Source organism: Phocoena sinus, chromosome 3, assembly GCF_008692025.1.
Source record: "Phocoena sinus isolate mPhoSin1 chromosome 3, mPhoSin1.pri, whole genome shotgun sequence".
Classification (NCBI taxonomy): Eukaryota; Metazoa; Chordata; class Mammalia; order Artiodactyla; family Phocoenidae; genus Phocoena; species Phocoena sinus.
This window is the reverse complement of record NC_045765.1, coordinates 14532455-14550131: the sequence shown is the minus strand read 5'-3', so window position 1 is coordinate 14550131 and position 17677 is coordinate 14532455. Positions and strand designations below refer to the sequence as shown.

The 17677-nt window shown below is 44.0% G+C and overlaps 1 protein-coding gene across 2 annotated transcripts; it reads right to left on the bottom strand.

Annotated features, from left to right (window-relative positions):
* Positions 1-462: 462 nt before the first annotated feature.
* On the bottom strand, positions 463-17471 carry LOC116751774 (T-cell-specific guanine nucleotide triphosphate-binding protein 2-like). 2 transcript variants are annotated; one of them, XM_032628094.1, is made up of 2 exons: positions 2445-3293; positions 463-2156 (listed from the first exon to the last, which is right to left on the bottom strand). In XM_032628094.1, the coding sequence occupies exon 2, from the start codon at positions 2134-2136 to the stop codon at positions 892-894; it is 1245 nt and encodes a 414-aa protein (XP_032483985.1). In that variant the 5' UTR covers positions 2137-2156; positions 2445-3293; the 3' UTR covers positions 463-891. The 2 variants fall into 2 exon arrangements, with proteins under 2 accessions (XP_032483985.1, XP_032483984.1); XM_032628093.1 differs by lacking the exon at positions 2445-3293 and adding an exon at positions 17231-17471 and having other exon boundaries at positions 471-2156.
* Positions 17472-17677: the final 206 nt, after the last annotated feature.

Genomic DNA, 17677 nt, shown 5'->3' with positions numbered 1-17677 from the left:
GTGTTGGGAAAACTTGAGAGCTACATGCAAAAGAATGAAACTAGATCATTTTCTTACAGTGTATACAAAAATAAACTTAAAATGAATTAATTACATAAATATAAGAACTGCAGTCATAAAACTCCTAGAAGAAAGCATAAATAGTAAGCTGGTTGACATCACTTTTAGCAATATTCTTTTTCCATCTCTCTCCTCAGGCAAGGGGAAAAAAGTAGAATAAACATTTAGGACAGCATCAAACTAAAAAGCTTTGTACAGTGAAGGAAATATCAACAAAAAAGTCAGTCTACTGAATGGGAGAAGTTATTTGCAAATTATATATATGATAAGGGGTTAATATCAAAAATATACAAATATTACATTCTAAACCATTTCTCTAATCCTGTCTTCTTCTACCTGCTGTGGTTCCCCACACACATCATCAACTGTTCACTTGGCCATATTCCCATAGTTGTGTATTTTCCCTTATTTTGGTGAGGATGGTATTTAAATGATGACTGGGGATAATAATTCATAAAAAGCCAATAGATAACAGTTATCTTAATTATTACCAAATGTTTATTATCAGAGTAAAACTTGCAAATGAAAAATACCTTATAATACCAGGAGATTAATGAAAGTTATATGGTGCATATCTGTCATGATTAGAGCAAAATAGCTTAGAGAGTACAGAAAAGAGGTTATGGTCAAATCCCCTTTACTTAGCAGTATAGCATCAATGTGGAGCAATGGTTTTTTCCAACAGCGAGACAATCTTTTTACTTTAGGGTAGTGTTGGCCTTGGTGGTGAGTAGAAGAGGATCCTGCTCCCACCCAGAGAACACAAGACCTGAGGCCCTTTTGTTATTCGGTTAGGCAACTCTACCCATCTCTGCCTCATTCTCTTAGACTTCAGCTCTCTAAAGTCTTATGCAACAGCATTTTAACATCATCAGCCACCGTATTGATGAATTTCAAACGTAAAAAATATACTTTCAAAAATTGAAAGATAGAAGATCGGAGTCCTCCGTTCACTGAGCAAAAGGATTCAGCACATTTCATGGCCTTTGCTGCTATACTGTCATTCTTCACAAATAACCAGAAATCCAAGGACTTTGTGGAGCTCTTGATCTCTTGCACAGATGAGCCCAGTTTCTGGGCGATCTCTTTGACTGACTGCTCATCCAAACCAAAATAGCTTCGATAAAGGTTCAAGCACTTCTCCTGTTTAGGCAAATCAAAGCCACTGAAGAAGGCCATGAAAGGGATGATGGCCAAAGCGGCTGATTTCAGGGCATTCAGCCAGATCTTCTCTTTGAGGATAACTCTCTTCACCTCAATGAAAGCATCAGACAAATTGGACAACTGGAGCACAAAGGTGTAGCGCTTATGAGCAGGGAGATCCTGCAACAATGTCTCCTGCAGTCTTGGGAAATCAAACTTATCCGGGTGAAAGTTGGAGACCAGGAAGACACATGGATTAGATACTCCGATGTTGCTGAGAATAGCCAGGTAGTCATCTCGGATCTGCTGAAGGACTCTCTCCTTTTTGAAGGATATGGGTTTGCTTTTCTCTTCACTGTGTAATTCAGCATCCACCATTGTTCTAACAAAGTAGAAATTCTTCCCCTTCTCCTTGATTTTCTGGGCCAGGAGAGCATCATTTGAGCTGAACCGTGAAGAAGAAATAATGATGAAAAAGTCATAGTCATCATCTCCCACAATTTCTAGATAAGGATCTGGAAGGGAATTGGGAGTCCCAGTTCCAGGCAGGTCCCAGGAGGTCACACTGGGATATTTCGGATGTTGATAGGGGGTTTTCTTCATGGTGGTTGGCAGAACTCCAACGTGAGCAGACCCCTCCTCTTCATGACCAAGACCTAGCAGGGCATTGATGAAACTGGACTTCCCAGAACCAGATTGCCCAATCACAGCCACATCCAAGGGAGCGTTCTCAGGTTTCTGAAGTGCTTCCTGAATCTCTTCAACCACCTCTTTTAGCTTCCCCTCCTGAAAGACTCTTTGAATACGTTCAACACTTTCCTGAGAGAGGATCCCCACTGCCTTGCTGATCAATGTGGAGTAGTGAGGGACACATTTTTGGGCCAATTGCTCAAAATTCTTTCCTGACAGGAAATAGGAGGTGAACCAATCCATGCCAGTTAACCCTGGATGATCTGTGGAAAAGGAAGGGAATAAGGAGGTAAGGTGAATGAAGCAGCAGAACAGGCAGGTTCAGCTGAGGAAACACAGTGGTCTCAACAGATCAGTCCCATCTCTCACACTTACTCATGTTACTACAGTTCATTTATTTTTCCGGATGACTTTTGTTTCCATTGCTACAGAAAAGACTACCTGTTTTCTAAGCTGATGATTTATATGTCCCAGGAGTCAGGACAATGTAGAGATAGAAAAATGGCCCCTAAGATGTCCACATTCCCAGAACCTGTGAATATGTTACTTACATAGCGAGAAGCACTTTGCAGATGTGATTAAGTTAATGATCTTCAGATGGAAAGATTATCTTGGTTTGTCCACATGGGTTAAATATAATCACAGGCATCCCTATAAGAGTGAGGCATGGCCAAATGCAGAAAAGAAGATGAGATAATAGGAACAAAGGTTGTAGTGAAGATGGAGGGAGGGCAATGAGCCAATGAATGCCAGGCAGTGTCTCGAGCCTGGAAAAGACAAGAAAATGGAGTACCTCCTGGAGCCTCCAGAAGGAACTGGTCCCACTGACACTTTAATTGTAGCCCCTTAAGATTCATTTTGACTGCTCACCTCCAAAACTATAAAAGAATGAATGTATATTGTCTTAAGCCACTAAGTTTGTAGTAATTTGTTACAGAGCAATGGGAAACTAATATAGACTGTCTGCATTTTCCTGAAACCTGAATACAGAGCCCAGCACCTTTCCATTCTGCAGGAAGAATCACTTAGGCCAACATATTAGTGAGCACAGACGACTTCCAGAAAGACCCTCACTTCCAATAACCTGCAGCAAATCAGGACAGGACTTGCCTTGTGGGAGAGGCAGGAGACAGAGACAAGCCCACCAGGTGACCTGCCTGCCAGGATGTATGTTCCATAATGTGGACAACCAAGAACATAGTCATTGTGGTAATAGTTACCCCATGGCAGCTTAATGTCTATTTACCTCACTTTATGGACCAGTTTGGGTGGAAGTTAAAACATGTGACAGGAAGTTGCAGAAGAAGTAAATAAGAGCTCTAATTTTCCCTATCCAATTCAGCACAGTTTTGAAACATGGGCATCTGATTAAACCAAGGCAATTTAAAGAAATTATTAATATGATATTGATGATACCTCCTATCATTCACTATGAGTGAGGAAAGTTATACCAAGAAACTGTGATTTAAAAAATATTTAGGGCTTCCCTGGTGGCGCAGTGGTTGAGAGTCCGCCTGCCGATGCAGGGGACACGGGTTCGTGCCCCGGTCCGGGAAGGTCCTACATGCCGTGGAGCAGCTGGGCCCGTGAGCCATGCCTGCTGAGCCTGCGTGTCCGGAGCCTGTGCTCTGCAATGGGAGAGGCAACGGCAGTGAGAGTCCCGCAGGGGTGTGCTGAACGCCCTCCACCCCCATCCCACATATTGTGCAAAGACAATTTTTTTAAAAAAGTAAAATCATGACTATCAAAAAATATTAAATGAATACATGTTAAGAATTTTATTTAACTGATCACTAATGAAGGAAATAAGCAGATGTTAATGCTAGTTGAAAGGAGAATACCAAAGAAGAGACACATTTATAGCTCAGGAATATTGAAATGAATGTCAAAGTGAGACAAGGGTGCTGTCTTCTAAGAAGAAGTTGGGAAGATTATTGAACCTCAACAGACAGATTGTATTTCTATATGGGTATGGACTAAATGTGTCCCCATAAATCCATAGATAAAATGTAATGCTCAAAGTGATTTTATTAGTAAATGGACCCTTCGAATGTGCCTAGGTCATGAGGGCAGAGCCATCATGAATGGATTAGTGCCCTCATAAAAGAGACCCCAAAGAGCTAGTTTAACCCTTCTGACATATGAGCTTAAACAGAAAAGACATTCATCTAGGAAGTGTGTTCTCATCAGACACCTAATCTACATGTGCCTTGATCTTGGTCTTTCATCCTCCAGAAGTATGAGAAATAGATTTTTCTTCATAATGTACCCAGTCTGTGGTATTTGGTTATAGCCTGCACAGAGTAAGGAAATGGCGAAGAAACTAATTATTTTGCATTGCTATTAATTACCAAAACTCAAAGAGATTTAAATATCTCTATGGTAATGAAAGGCTAGAATCAGAAAACCCTGAGTGTGCATTAAACATTACATAGTTTACTACTGGAGAAACCAGTAAACATTCTGTTGCCCCAAATTTTCTTACAACTTTCTCAGAGGAAAGAAAGAAAGAAAGAAAGAAAGAAAGAAAGAAAGAAAGAAAGAAAGAAAGAAAGAAAGAAGGAAAGAAAGAAAGAAAGAAAGAAAGAAAGAAAGAAAGAAGGAAGGAAGGAAGGAAGGAAGGAAGGAAGGAAGGAAGGAAGGAAGGAAGGAAGGAAGGAAGGAAGGAAGGAAGGAAGAAAGAAAGAAAAAAGAAAGAAAGGAAAGGCATCTTCAGACACAGGGGTTGTCTGTTCTTCAAAGAGGTTGGCCTGAACTGCTGGATGGAATTCCAGCTCTCCACCAGCCAGCCCTGTCCTCAGCCCTCCAAGCACAAAGCTGGCCTTGGCCACTGCAGGTATAGAGCATGTTTTCCAGAGAGAAAACAGACTTCCTATGACAGAGATCAGATCCAAATGATTCCACTAGAACAGCAGAAAATGCTGAGACTGCGCAGGGCCATTCCCCAGAACTGTTCTCACCAGGAAGTTCAGACACCGTGTGCTCCTGTGCTCACTGTGGAGAACAAGCGTTAGCAAGCCTCTCTGCTGCCTGAGTAATGAGGCCCCGAAGGGGGAGGCGTCAGGAAGTACAATACCTTCTAACCCGAGCCTCTCCCTCTGGAAAATCTGACTGATATTTGAGAACCCACATTTCAAGGAGGAGATGGGAGGACCTACCATACCCTGTATGGTATATTCTCATGTATATTTTATACATTATAAAAATAAACAAAGTATATTTAATGCTGTACTTGGGTGCTGGCTGGCATAGGGATAAAGCAACTGACCCACAGAACACAATACCAAAATCCCTGTCTTGGACTCAGGCGTGTGCGGAATTATGTTGAAAGGGAGACATATGGGTTGGCCAAAATGTTCGTTCGGTTTTTTTCCATAAAATGGTTCTAGTAGCACTTAGTTGTCTTTCACTTCATTTGAAAAAATTTTCCTACAGTGTATGTGACAGCTGTCATATCAGTGTGCATTTAAAAAATGACATCAGGGCTTCCCTGGTGGCGCAGTGGTTGAGAGTCCGCCTGCCGATGCAGGGGACGCAGGTTCGTTCCCCCGTCCGGGAAGATCCCACATGCCGCAGAAAGGCTGGGCCCGTGAGCCATGGCCGCTGAGCCTGCGCGTCTGGAGCCTGTGCTCCTCAACGGGAGAGGCCACAGCAGTGAGAGGCCCGCGTAACGCAAAAAAATAAATAAAAATAAAAAATGACATCAAAATTGATGAATTTTTGTGTAGCGATTTTAATATTGAAGATGGAAGAAAAAAGCAACATTTTTGGCATATTATCCTTTATTATTTCAAGAAGGGTAAAAATGAAACTGAAACGCAACAACAACAACAAAAAAGATTTGTGCTGTGTATGGAGAAGGTGCTGTGACTGATTGAACATGTCAAAAGTGGTTTGCGAAGTTTCGTGCTGGAGATTCCTCGCTGGACAATGCTCCACGGTTGGATAGACCAGTTGAAGTTGATAGCGATCAAATCGAGACATTAAGTGAGAACAACCAATGTTATACCATGTGGGAGACAGCCGACATACTCAAAATATCCAAATCAAGTGTTGAAAATCATTTGCACCAGCTTGGTTATATTAAGCACTTTGATGTTTAGGATCCTAACATAACTTACGCTAAAATAAACCTTCTTGACCATATTTCCACATGTAATTCTCTACTTAAACGTATCTTTTTAAAAATAAATTGTGATGAAAAATAAATAAATAAATAAATTGTGATGGGCGATGAAAAGTGGATACTGTACAATAATGTGGAATGGAAGAGATCGTGGGGCAAGTGAAATGAACCACAACCAACTGCACCAAAGGCTGGTCTTCATCCAAAGAAGGTGATGTTGTGTATATGGTGGGATTGGAAGGGAGTCTTCTATTATGAGCTCCTTTTGGAAAACCAAACGATTAATTCCAACAAGTACTGCTCCTAATTAGACCAACTGAAAGCAGCACTCGACGAAAGCGTCCGGGATCAGTCAACAGAAAACGCATACTCTTCCATCAGGATAATGCAAGACCACATGTTTCTTTGATGACCAGGCAAAAACTTTTACAGCTCAGCTGGGGAGTTCTGATTCATCTGCCGTATTCACCAGACGTTGCACCTTCAGGTTTCCATTATTTAGGTCTTTACAAAATTCTTTTAATGGAAAAACTTTCAATTCCCTGAAAGACTGTAAAAGACACCTGGAGCGGTTCTTTGCTCAAAAAGATGACAAACTTTTGGGCAGATGGAATTATGAAGTTGCCTGAAAAATGGCAGAAGGTAGCGGAACAAAAGGGTGACTGTGTTGTTCAATAAAGTTCTTGGTGAAAATGAAAAGCGTGTCTTTTATTTTTACTTAAAAACTGAAGGCACTTTTTGGCCAACCCAGTACATGGAATGTCAGTGAGTAAAGAAGGCTCTATCAAGTAAATGGAGCTGTACAAACTGGTTTTCCATTTGGAGAATGTTACTGATTCCCTACCTATGTCACTTTTGATAATCAACTCTAGAGGAAGAGTAAAGATCTAAACTTCAAATAGAAAACTCTATTAGAAAATATAGCAGATCTTAGGGTACAGAAAAATTTTTTAAACAAGATACCCAGAAGATAACTGTATAAATAAGATTGACAAATGGGGTGCCTTAGAGTACATTAAAATGAAAAGTTTCTGTTTATGAAAATAAATGCTTCAGGGCGGTAAACATTCTCCAGACATGTGGAGAAGATATGGGCACAAATGTCGTAAACTAAAAATCAATACTAAGAAGGTATTTTTAAAATGCCAGAGATCACTAAGAAGCTAAACAAACCAGTATGGAAGTGCAGGGCATGGGGGGAAATGAACAGATCTTTCTCAGGAAACAAAAAACAGGTGTGGTCAATAAGCACACAGAAAGTTTAGCATCCTCCTTAGTAATGAGGCAAATGCAAAACTGTGCACAGTGAGATGACATTGTACGTCAATTCAATTGGAAAAATTTTTAAGTTGGACGATATTGAGTACCAGGGAGAATGTGAATCAGTAGAATCTCTGAAATATAGCCGCTGGGAATGTAAAATCAATACAATCACTATGAAAAAAATATGGATTCATTTTATTAAATTGTACATTCATGCACCTTGGACCCAGCATTTCCACTCCTAACATGGTACCTAGGAGTCACTGTGCAAAAATGTACAGGGGACATGTAAAATGTGTTCCTAACAGCAGTCTTCGTTATTGTGAGAAAGGAGAGGATAGCCATTGACAGAGAATGGATAAATAAATGGAGCTCTACAACACTGATCCATTGTTATCCATAGGTAAATAAATCTTAGTAGCACAACACTGAGTTTAAAATAAATAGACTTTAGTAGAAATGGTAGAAAAAAATAGTAGGAAAAAAGAATACTCTTTAAATAAATCTTCAAGAAAACACAAAAAAATATGGCTTAGGCATGCGTATGTAAGTGATAACACAACAAATGACAGAAAGGAATCGTAAATACGTACTTCATGAAGTTGCTGAACAAGGGCTGGTGACAGAGTATGGAGTAAATAGGAGCACATAGGTAAGTATAGTTATTGAAGATGTTCTATTTCTTGGGATGTTTGTTCAGTGTGTAGGTGATCATCATATTATATCAGTAAACAAAGGATTTAAAAAAGAAAAATATCTCAGTTCTTTCAAATTGGTGCTGCATATATTCTTTTCTCTGCAGTCAGTCATGAATCTCTCCCTACTTCCATAGTTTGGGAGCATCAGAGAAATACTCTGTCTGACACATAGAGACAATCAATGCTATGATGGAAGAAAGATAGAGAAATCATCGAGGGAGGAGGTGGGGACAAGAGAGGTTGTCATTCCAGGCAGAAAGAACTGCAAGGCAAAGGTGAAAGATCACAAATGAATTTGACAGCTAGCTGTAGATGTAGATGAACACATACAGACACCCAATTAAAAACTTCAGCTTTAGGGGTTTCCCTGGTGGCGCAGTGGTTGAGAATCTGCTTGCTAATGCAGGGGACACAGGTTCAAGCCCTGGTCTGGAAGGATCCCACATGCCATGGAGCAACTAGGCCCGTGAGCCACAACTACTGAGCCAGCGCATCTGGAGCCTGTGCTCCGCAACAAGAGAGGCCGCGATAGTGAGAGGCCCGCGCACTGCGATGAAGAGTGGCCCCCGCTTGCCACAACTAGAGAAAGCCCTCGCACAGAAACGAAGACCCAACACAGCAAAAATAAATTTAAAAAAAAAAGAAGAAAAAAAAACGAAAACAAACTTCAGTTTTGGGACTTCCCTGGTGGTCCAATGGTAAAGAATCCACCTTCCAATGCAGGCGACACAGGTTCGATCCCTGGTCAGGAAACTAAGATACCACATGCCAAGGGGCAACTAAGCCTGCATGCCACAACTACTGAGCTCGCGCACCCCAACTAAAGAGCCTGCATGACACAAACTACGGAGCCCATGTGCTCTGGAACCCCCATGCCACAACTACAGAGCCCACGCACCCTGGAGCCTGTGCGCCACAAATAGAAAAGAGAAAACCTGCGCGCCACAACTAGAGAGAAGTTCGCGCGCCACAACGAAGAGACTGTGCACCACAGTTAAAGATCTCGCATGCCTCAGCAAAGATACCATGTGCCACAACTAAGACCCAACGTAGCCAAAAAATAAATAAAATAAAATAAAAGACCTCAGTATTAATTAAAAACACCACTCAGAGTTCCCCAGGGCTGGGCTGGTCCTCATTGTGAGTGTCACTCTGAGTCTGGTGCCCCATTTCATAGGCTCTGGCCTGGAGCCGCCATTGCTCAGTGATGCCCCTCAATGTACACCTCATGGTCCATAGTCAGACTTTTTAGCCCTAAGTCCACTGAGATCACATGAACCTTCCTCAAGACAAGAGGTGACACAGCATGTCATGGTCACTACTGTGTACCTACCAAATGGAATTGTTTCTTGGACTCAAGCACGGCTTCTGCCTTAGCAGGAGAAACTCCTAACAGGTCCCATCAGAGGTCTGTGAGTCTCTGGCAAGGTGCCTTCTCCCTGCACGGAGTAGGAACCCAAAGTAGGATCTGGGCAGGGTCCACAAGAGACATATAAAGGTTGCTGATTGCACTTTAGGTCCACACTTTGAAAACCTTTCCTAGGTTTGGGTTCTGCTTTCAGGCTAATCTGTCTATTAGATGCCTGAAATCGTTTGAACCTGGGCTCAAAGGAATTCACAAGGTCCAGGCAGACAGCCAAATTCAGCCTCTTTTATGGTTGAGCCACCTCCTCTCATGTTTCTCCATCTTCTGGCAGGCCCTCAACCCATGTGATGTTTGCATGGTCATCACTTCACCACCAGGAACTGGGCAGGCTGGAGAGCTGAACAAGAGGCTGTGTCAGGCCTGTATCTGAGACCAGACTAGGCCTGGGAATACTAGCAAAGCAAAACAGGGAACAGGAGAAAAGGGAAGGAGGACAGGCCTTAAATGCTTTGCCTAAAGCCCTCAGGCTGGCGTGTGGGCCAGCAGGGTTCAGGTTGAGTTCCTCCAGAAAAATCCTCTGCAAGTGGCTTAACTATAAAAGTGTTGCTGAAGTTGAAAATGGGTGTGGTCCTTCCATTACCTTGCAAATATTTACTGAGCTTTTCAGTTGCAATTCGGCCCTGCTCTGTGGATGACTGACAAGACTAGGCCTCTAACATCTCAGTCTCCTTAGGGCATCACACCTTCAGGACAGGGAAGTTATTCCTGGACATCAATAAGGTCTCTGAAATGTACAGAGGCAGAGCACACATTTCCTGGTTGGAGGAGGGGAGGAATGTCTCAGGAAATATCCTGTCTCCTGGTCCCACTCAGGTAAGCAAAAGTCCAATTGGTCTCATAAACTATCTGCAGACCCTTACAGAGTTGAAATCTCCCCTGCCCTGGCTCAGTCCCTCCACCAAGTGAGACAGCTGCAGCAGGGACAGGAAAAGAGTCAGCTTCTCCCTCTTTCTTCCTCCTACTGACCCTGTTACAAGGATGGGAACAATAAAGGGTAGGAAAGACACACTCAGGTGGGACAGGTGCAATCCCGCTGAAGCCCCTAGTGTGGTGACTGTCCCTCACGTAGGTGGGGCCATGGGTGGCTCACACTGACATCCCCATTGGGATCTCAGGGACAGGCACAGCCCAGACCTGCAGGCCTGCTACCTCCTCCCTAGAGTTGGGCAAGGTGGGTAGCCCCAGCCTCTTACCTCCTGATATCATCTTACCGAGAAAAGAACATCCAGCCCTCACTGTTGGCCACACCCCTTGCAACAAGTTCACTAAAGTGATCTTTGCCTCTCCCTTTCCTCAACCTTTCAACTAACTTTTTCTGACCCAGGGAAGGAATCAATGGTGGCTAAACTCAATTCACAATCTCTTAGATGCATAAGAATTTCCTATCTTATTATTGACGTTTGCAACCTCTGCCCAAACCTTGGAAGCATTGTAAGCCTTGAAAAATTTCTAACTCTGTTACACTCACACAGTCCTCTGTCTGGGGCCTCTCTCCTGCCCACAGAAGACTTGGGGAGCTTTTCCTTCTGATCTGAGAGCGAGCACATGACAATCACTAGGATGTTAGGCAGGTGCCCAGGGTCACCTGGCCAGTGGTGAGCATTGCAGGTACATTGACAGCAGGTAGGGGTCAGAGCTTGGAGTCGGCAGTGGTGGATGGAGAATATGCACTCTGAGCAAAGCTGGTGATAGCAAGTGAGCCCAAGTGCTGAGTGAGATGGGCAACACCAGGGAGCATCTCTGCAGACAGTGTCTTGAGCCTCAGGAAGGGGCAGGGTCTGAGTGACGGTGAAGCTGAATGTGGACATAGGACTGAGCTGAGGACCAAATCCGAGGACATGGCTCTGGAGGGAAGCAGCAGGGCTGGACCCAGGACACCCCAACTCTGTGCTTGGCCTCTGTGCACTGACTTGACACTGACGCCTTAGAGTCTGGCTCAGGCCAGTGCCCCCTCCACTACGGAATGCAGAAAGGAAGCTGGTGCTCCTTTCCTGGACACCTGGAGTCATTTCCAGGAATAGAACTGAAACTTCCGCTGCCTGAGTCCCCCTGGAGCTGGGGCCCTGCCAGCAGTTGGATCTAGAAACAACCCAGCGGAGAGCTCCAGTGTCCCCGAGGGGCCGCTGAAGGAGAAAGCTGCAGGACAACCAACTGTCCTTGCCAGCTCCTCTTCCCTCCTTTCCCTCAGCTCTCCCTAGGACAACCCCAACCCTCCACAGTTCCATTTCTTCCTTCTGGAGCAACCTGAGCTTGAAACCCATCCAGCCCTCCAGTGTGGAGGCAGTGTGCCTCTCATCTCCACGTTCCTGGCATTCGGGGTCTTCTGATGGAGACCACATGTGTAGAAGGAGGGCAGGACGTGCCACTCATACGCTCTTAGCGTCTAAGCTGGAGAGGGAGCCACTGGCCATTTCTGGGGCATCTGGAATTGTGAGTCCACTAGTTCCCCAGGGTGGGCCTCCCATGGAATAGGGACCTTAGGTGGGCTTTCAAGGATGAGACGTCTAATGGGACGTTTCAGTCCCCCTCAGTTTAATTGTGTATTAGCGTTGGAGAAACTATCTCTATTGCAGGGTTCCAACTCTTCCCTTTACAGATGATGTTAGTGAGTTGAGAGCTTTTCAAACACCGTCTCCCCAGATGTGTCCTGTTCAGTACCAGGCCCTTTGATGATGTTGAGGCTTATCATACTTTCCTGGAATAAACGAGCATGTTGATTTTCTGTCAGCCTTTCATGATAATGACCAAATGGGGAACAAACTTGGGGCTTGATGTACATTGGATTCTGGGCTCACAGAAGTCCTCGATACCTCAGATTCCACATCTGGTGCAAGGTGGGCCACACTTCTCCATGGGTCCCTTTGGTTGGGACTTGGGATAATTGGGCATGTTGGGAGCTATATAGAAACCAGCACGGGAAATCCACTAATGAGTGGTTTTCATTCTGCTTGTCTGAAGTTGTGAAATCTATTTTGTGGGTTACAACAAGAGTTGTTTTTTACTTTTTAAGTTACCCACTGGAATTGAATAAAGTGAAGAGATGGCAAATTCTGTGGTAAAATCTCTTTCTCAGGTATGTGCCTGTGTCTGTGCATGTGTGTTGAGTATATCTGGTTCCTACGCAAAATGCATCTTTTACTCCTGGACTCATTCATAAGACTGGTGGCTGAGGGAGAATGTAAAGCCAGCATTAGGAGCAGTTGGGAAAGAGTAGACAATTGCCCAAACCTTCACCTAGAAGCAATCATGGAGCAGTCCTGTGAAATTAGGGATTTCTCCACATGTCACTTTCTGTCTGCTTGTTGTAAACTTTACTTTAAATTGATGTATCCCCATGCTATTTTATAACCAAACTCTTAGATGGTGACCATTCCTACCATTTCAAGAGAAATTGAATGGATGCTTAGCTCTTAAGTGGTGGCAAAGGTGACATTAGTGCTGTGAACGGCTCTGAGCTTACAGAAAAGTCCTGTGTCCATGGCTCACATTCAAACTGACCGCAAACCACAGGTATTAACTTGAGACTCTGTGTGGCCTCAACTTAGTTGTTTAAGCAGAGAGTAACTGTGCTTAAGGATAATTGTATCCCATCTTACTCCACTGCCTAAAACCTAGCCTAGCCTCCCCTCTGATGTGAAGGCTTTGGGACTTGTGAAAATATAGTACCAGTAATATTGAGTTCATATCTTCAGAAACTATCACTTCCTTACAAAAGGGATCTCAATAAGCCCAAAGCAATCAGAGGGGAAATGAAAACAGCATGTGAACTGTCCAATAATTCCTTCCTTTACCTCTTTATTCTAGAAGCAAATCCTCCCTTTATTCTCTAAGCACAATCATTCTTTATTCTTTCCTTTATTCTCTAATCAAATTCTTATTGAGTGTCTGCTCTGTGCCAGGCACTGTCCCAGCCCTGGAGCTTCAGGAATGGAAATCATTGATTTCATAGAGATTGCTTTCCAGAGGAGAGACAGAAGAGTGAGAGAACCAAGTGAAATGTGGGCCAAGCTTGATGTGATCATCAGAGAAGATTAGATTGCTCCCCTAGAGACAAACACACAGATGGGGACAAGGGCATGGAGATGGTGGATTGTGAAGATGGGAAGGGCCTGAGCTCTACCGGACCAAGACGAAACCAGCACCCGGCTGTGCAGTCTGCTCCCCTCTGCACTGCCCTCAGAGGGAGTGTAAGGCTTCCCTGGTTCTCTGTCTCCATGTTTGAGTCCCTCTTTTACAACAGCGTTGTCTGTACCCTACGTAATACTGGGTCCTTTTTATAATTAATAAATAATAGGATATACATTTGACTGACTGCTGTGTCAGAAAATATAAAGTAGATCTATGCACATCAACATAGAGAGATGCCCCAAATAATATTGAGTTTAGGAAGTAAGAAACTGACCTTGTTAGGGGTTTTAATGTTTTGTTACATAGGCACGGTTGAATAAGTCATTGACCACTGATGATTGAACTCAATCTCCAGCCCTCCTCCACTCCCTGAAGTTTAGAGAACTGAAACTGCCAACCCTTTAATTCTGGCTCGATCTTTCTGGCCCCCAGCCCCCATCCTGATGCTCTGTAGGCTCCCTGCCCCAATAATCTCATTATCTTACAAAAGACATTCCTATCACTGAGGAAATTTCAACATTTTTAGGAGCTCCTTCCAGGAATTGTGGACAAAGACCAAATAGGTATTTTTATTATAAAACAGACTTTAAGCTCAATACTTTTTGTGGACAATTAAAGGGATAAACATAAAGCATTACTATATAGCTTTCATGGGTATATATATACATTAATATACATTAATAAATATGTTCAAGATGAATATCCTGACACATATTAAATTGAAAAGACTGCGGTAGTCTGTGATGGGGAGAGAAGTAAACTAGGGGAAAGAGGAGAGAGATTTTTAAGGTGGGTTTTAGAGTCACAAAAGGCAAGATAATTTGAAAACGGGCACTCCTATCATTTCCCTAGAAGTGAAACCACCCAGTCCAGGGGTGAAGACCTTTACAAACACTGTCTCCCCTTGGGAACCCTAAAGAGAGGTGAGATGTGTAGCCTTAGGGAACCTCCTTGTTCCGTCTACTCAGTTCCCCCACATCTCCTCCAGCCCCAACGATACAAGATCACATACTCACTGATGACTCCTAGGTTTGCGTGCACATCCCACACTTCTCTCATCAACTCCAGACTGGTCCCTCCTGCAGGTAGCCCTCTGAGAAATGCCCTGAGGTGACCCCACACAAGCTCTCTCCTGCACGTGGCCTGGATCAGATGTATGGACCACACATCACCCCCTTCACCCCAACATACTCTCCGCCCAGCTCCTTCTTGGGCTTGCCTGCCACATCTTGCTAACCTGACTTTCACGTTTAGATATCTCGGGCTTGGGAAAGACCCAGTTCCCTGTCCTCTAGCTGTTCTCCCAAAGCTCCTGCTAAAACCCTCATTCTGAGTTTGAAGTGAGGCGCAGGCATCACCCTCCATCTTTGCCCTGGGGATCCCACACCCTAACATCTCCCTCAAAATATCCCTTCACAAATTCCCTCACTCCAACCCTTTTGTACCTGCTATTCAGGTGAGAGCTTTGACAGTGGTCTAACTAGTTTGTGGCCACCTGAGTTGAAATATCTATGTGGTGGTTCACCTTGAAATGGAGCAGCAATTATTGCCATGTATGAGCCAATAGGGAGAAAGAAGGAATGAGTCCCATTCAGATGTTACACGTAGCATCGAGGACCTCAGCCTGGAGAGAGGGTATCTTGAATGTATTTGAAATGTGACCTTTAAGTCATAAAAACGAAGGGTACTAGAGCAATGAGAAGACATTTTGTTTCAAAGGTGAAAGAAAAATCAAATGAATGACCAGTGTAGGGGATAAAACTGCCACCACAAAATGCTTCTCTAATATGAGGATGATTTTAGGTTGGTTATTTTTAAGAAACAGAAGACTCAGGAAGTTTTCCTTTTTACCTTCCCCTTAACTGCTTAAAAGCATTTAGATCGGGGGGGGGGGGGGGCTTGTTCCAAGAAGGGAGCTGTCACCAGAGGTAACTAAAAAGAATATGAGCTTGGCATGTAGACCGGGAAATTGACCAAGGTTTATACGCTCACGTTCCTCTCTGTGTCCCATTGTCTCTACATGGCGGGTCACATACTTGTTTACCAAACATTTCCTCTTCCCATTACCCTGTGTCCTATCTTCCTCACCTTTGAAGCCCTACACCCTTAGCCCCAGCTCCTTTGCTCAGAATGAATACATAGGGCTTCCCTGGTGGCGCAGTGGTTGAGAGTCTGCCTGCCGATGCAGGGGACGCGGGTTCGTGCCCCGGTCCGGGAGGATCCCACATGCTGCTAAGTGTCCGGAGCCTGTGCTCCACAACGGGAGAGGCCACAACAGTTAGAGGCCCACGTACCACAAAAAAAAAAAAAAAAAAAAAAAAAGAATGAATACATAGCCTTGATTGCCTGACTACCGCTGCGCCCCATAATCTTCTGGAGCTCTCTTTCATAGGTATAGTAATTAAATTTGTTTATTTTCTCCTGTTAATCTGTCTCATGTCAATTTAATTCTTAGACCAGCCACAAAAACCCAGAAGGGTAGAGGAAAAATTTCTCCTCCCCAACACCATTTTGTTAAACTAAAGCAGGAAGTGGGTGTGGCCGACCACTCCTTGCTTTGTGTGCACGTCCCCCACACAGTGTGATCTGAAATTGGGGTGCCCACAGCATAGGGGAGCGAAATTTCCTGTCCCAAAATGTATCTCGTTGGCATAGGATTATTTTAGGATGATTATCTTTAAGGAAGAGCTTTTACCTTCCCCTTAACTGCCTAAAAGAACTTAGATAAAGGGCTTATTTCAGGAAGAAGAGCTATCACCAGAGATTTCTACTAAGACTATGAGCTAGTGTGGTAGACTTGGGGAAACTTCGCAAGGCCTGTTTGATCAAAGTCTTCTCTGTTTCCCATTGTTTCTGCAAGGCATGGCAAACAATTGTTTACCGAACATTTATTTTTCCATCGTCCTGTAAATTGACTTCCCTCTTCGAAGTCCCAGACTCCTACCCCTGCTGCTGAAATCTGAATAGCATATAAGCCTTAATTGCCTGAACGCAGGTGTGCCTCACAGTATGGAACCCCTGTACATACAAAGTTAAATTTGTGTTTTTCTTCTATTAATCTGCCTCATGTCATTTTAATTCTGAAACCAGCCATAAGAACCTACAAGGGTAGAGGAAAATTATTTCCTCCCGTATGACAGACTCAGTCCCAGCCCTGCTGCACCTTTAAGTTCCTTAACCTGTCCCATGTTGTCCAGCACCACCTATGTGCTGGCAACTCCCAAATTTATATCTCTACCGCAGGCCTCTCCTCTGACCTCAGACCCAAATACCCCATTGTTTATACAACATCTCCCGCTTGTATGTCTAGGGTGATCTTTAGTAACTGAACAAGGCCAAACCTGTCTCAAGCCCCCATCCCTCTCTTCCCTTGTCTTATCCCTTTCAGGTAATATCAATGCCACCCCTCATTTGCACATGGGGCTGTCCACATAATCTTCTTTCTCTCACACTTCACATCCCCAATCCTGCAACCTAACAAATATATCCAGAATCCAGTCACTCCTCCCATTCTCACCACTATTGCCCTAGCCCTGGGCAGTTCTTGGCCCTCCCTCACTCCCTTAACCACCTGAGAAAGATGACCAGGCCTTCTGCACCAAACCACAGCTCTCCACCAGCCAGCCCTGCCCCTCAGGTCTCCAAACAAAAAACAAGCATCCCATCCCTGCAAGTGCAAAGAGTTTGCTTACTCACCAGTTCAACAGAGAAAAGACATTTCTGGTCAGAGCTCCGACCCGAATGTTTCCACTAAAACAGTAGAAAATGCAGAATCTGCTGAAGTGCTCCCCGCAGCCCCCAGCACAGGAACAATCCAGAGAACTGTCCTCGCCCAGATAAAGGCAGACACAGTAGAGAGCAAGGACTGGCAAACTTCGGTCCTGCCTGGGAAATGAGACCCAGGATGGGAGGCAGCAGGGAGTACAATAGCCTCTGACTTGAGCCCCTCCCTAGGAGGAAAAGATTGATAGTTGAAACTAACATTTCCAGAAATGAAAATGAAACCAGGGAAATCGTGTTTATGTCTTTCTCTACAGTACCGCATTTTCCAGTAAAGAAAATACAAGAGTGTGACTTCCAGAGGATCAGTGAGTAAGGAGAGGGCAGAGAGGTACTAGGGGTCAGGAAAGGCCAGTCTCCGAG

Excerpts from the sequence above, each read along its gene's own strand:
- LOC116751774 (XM_032628093.1), bottom strand. The coding sequence starts at position 2,136 with ATGGATTGGTTCACCTCCTATTTCCTGTCAGGAAAGAATTTTGAGCAA.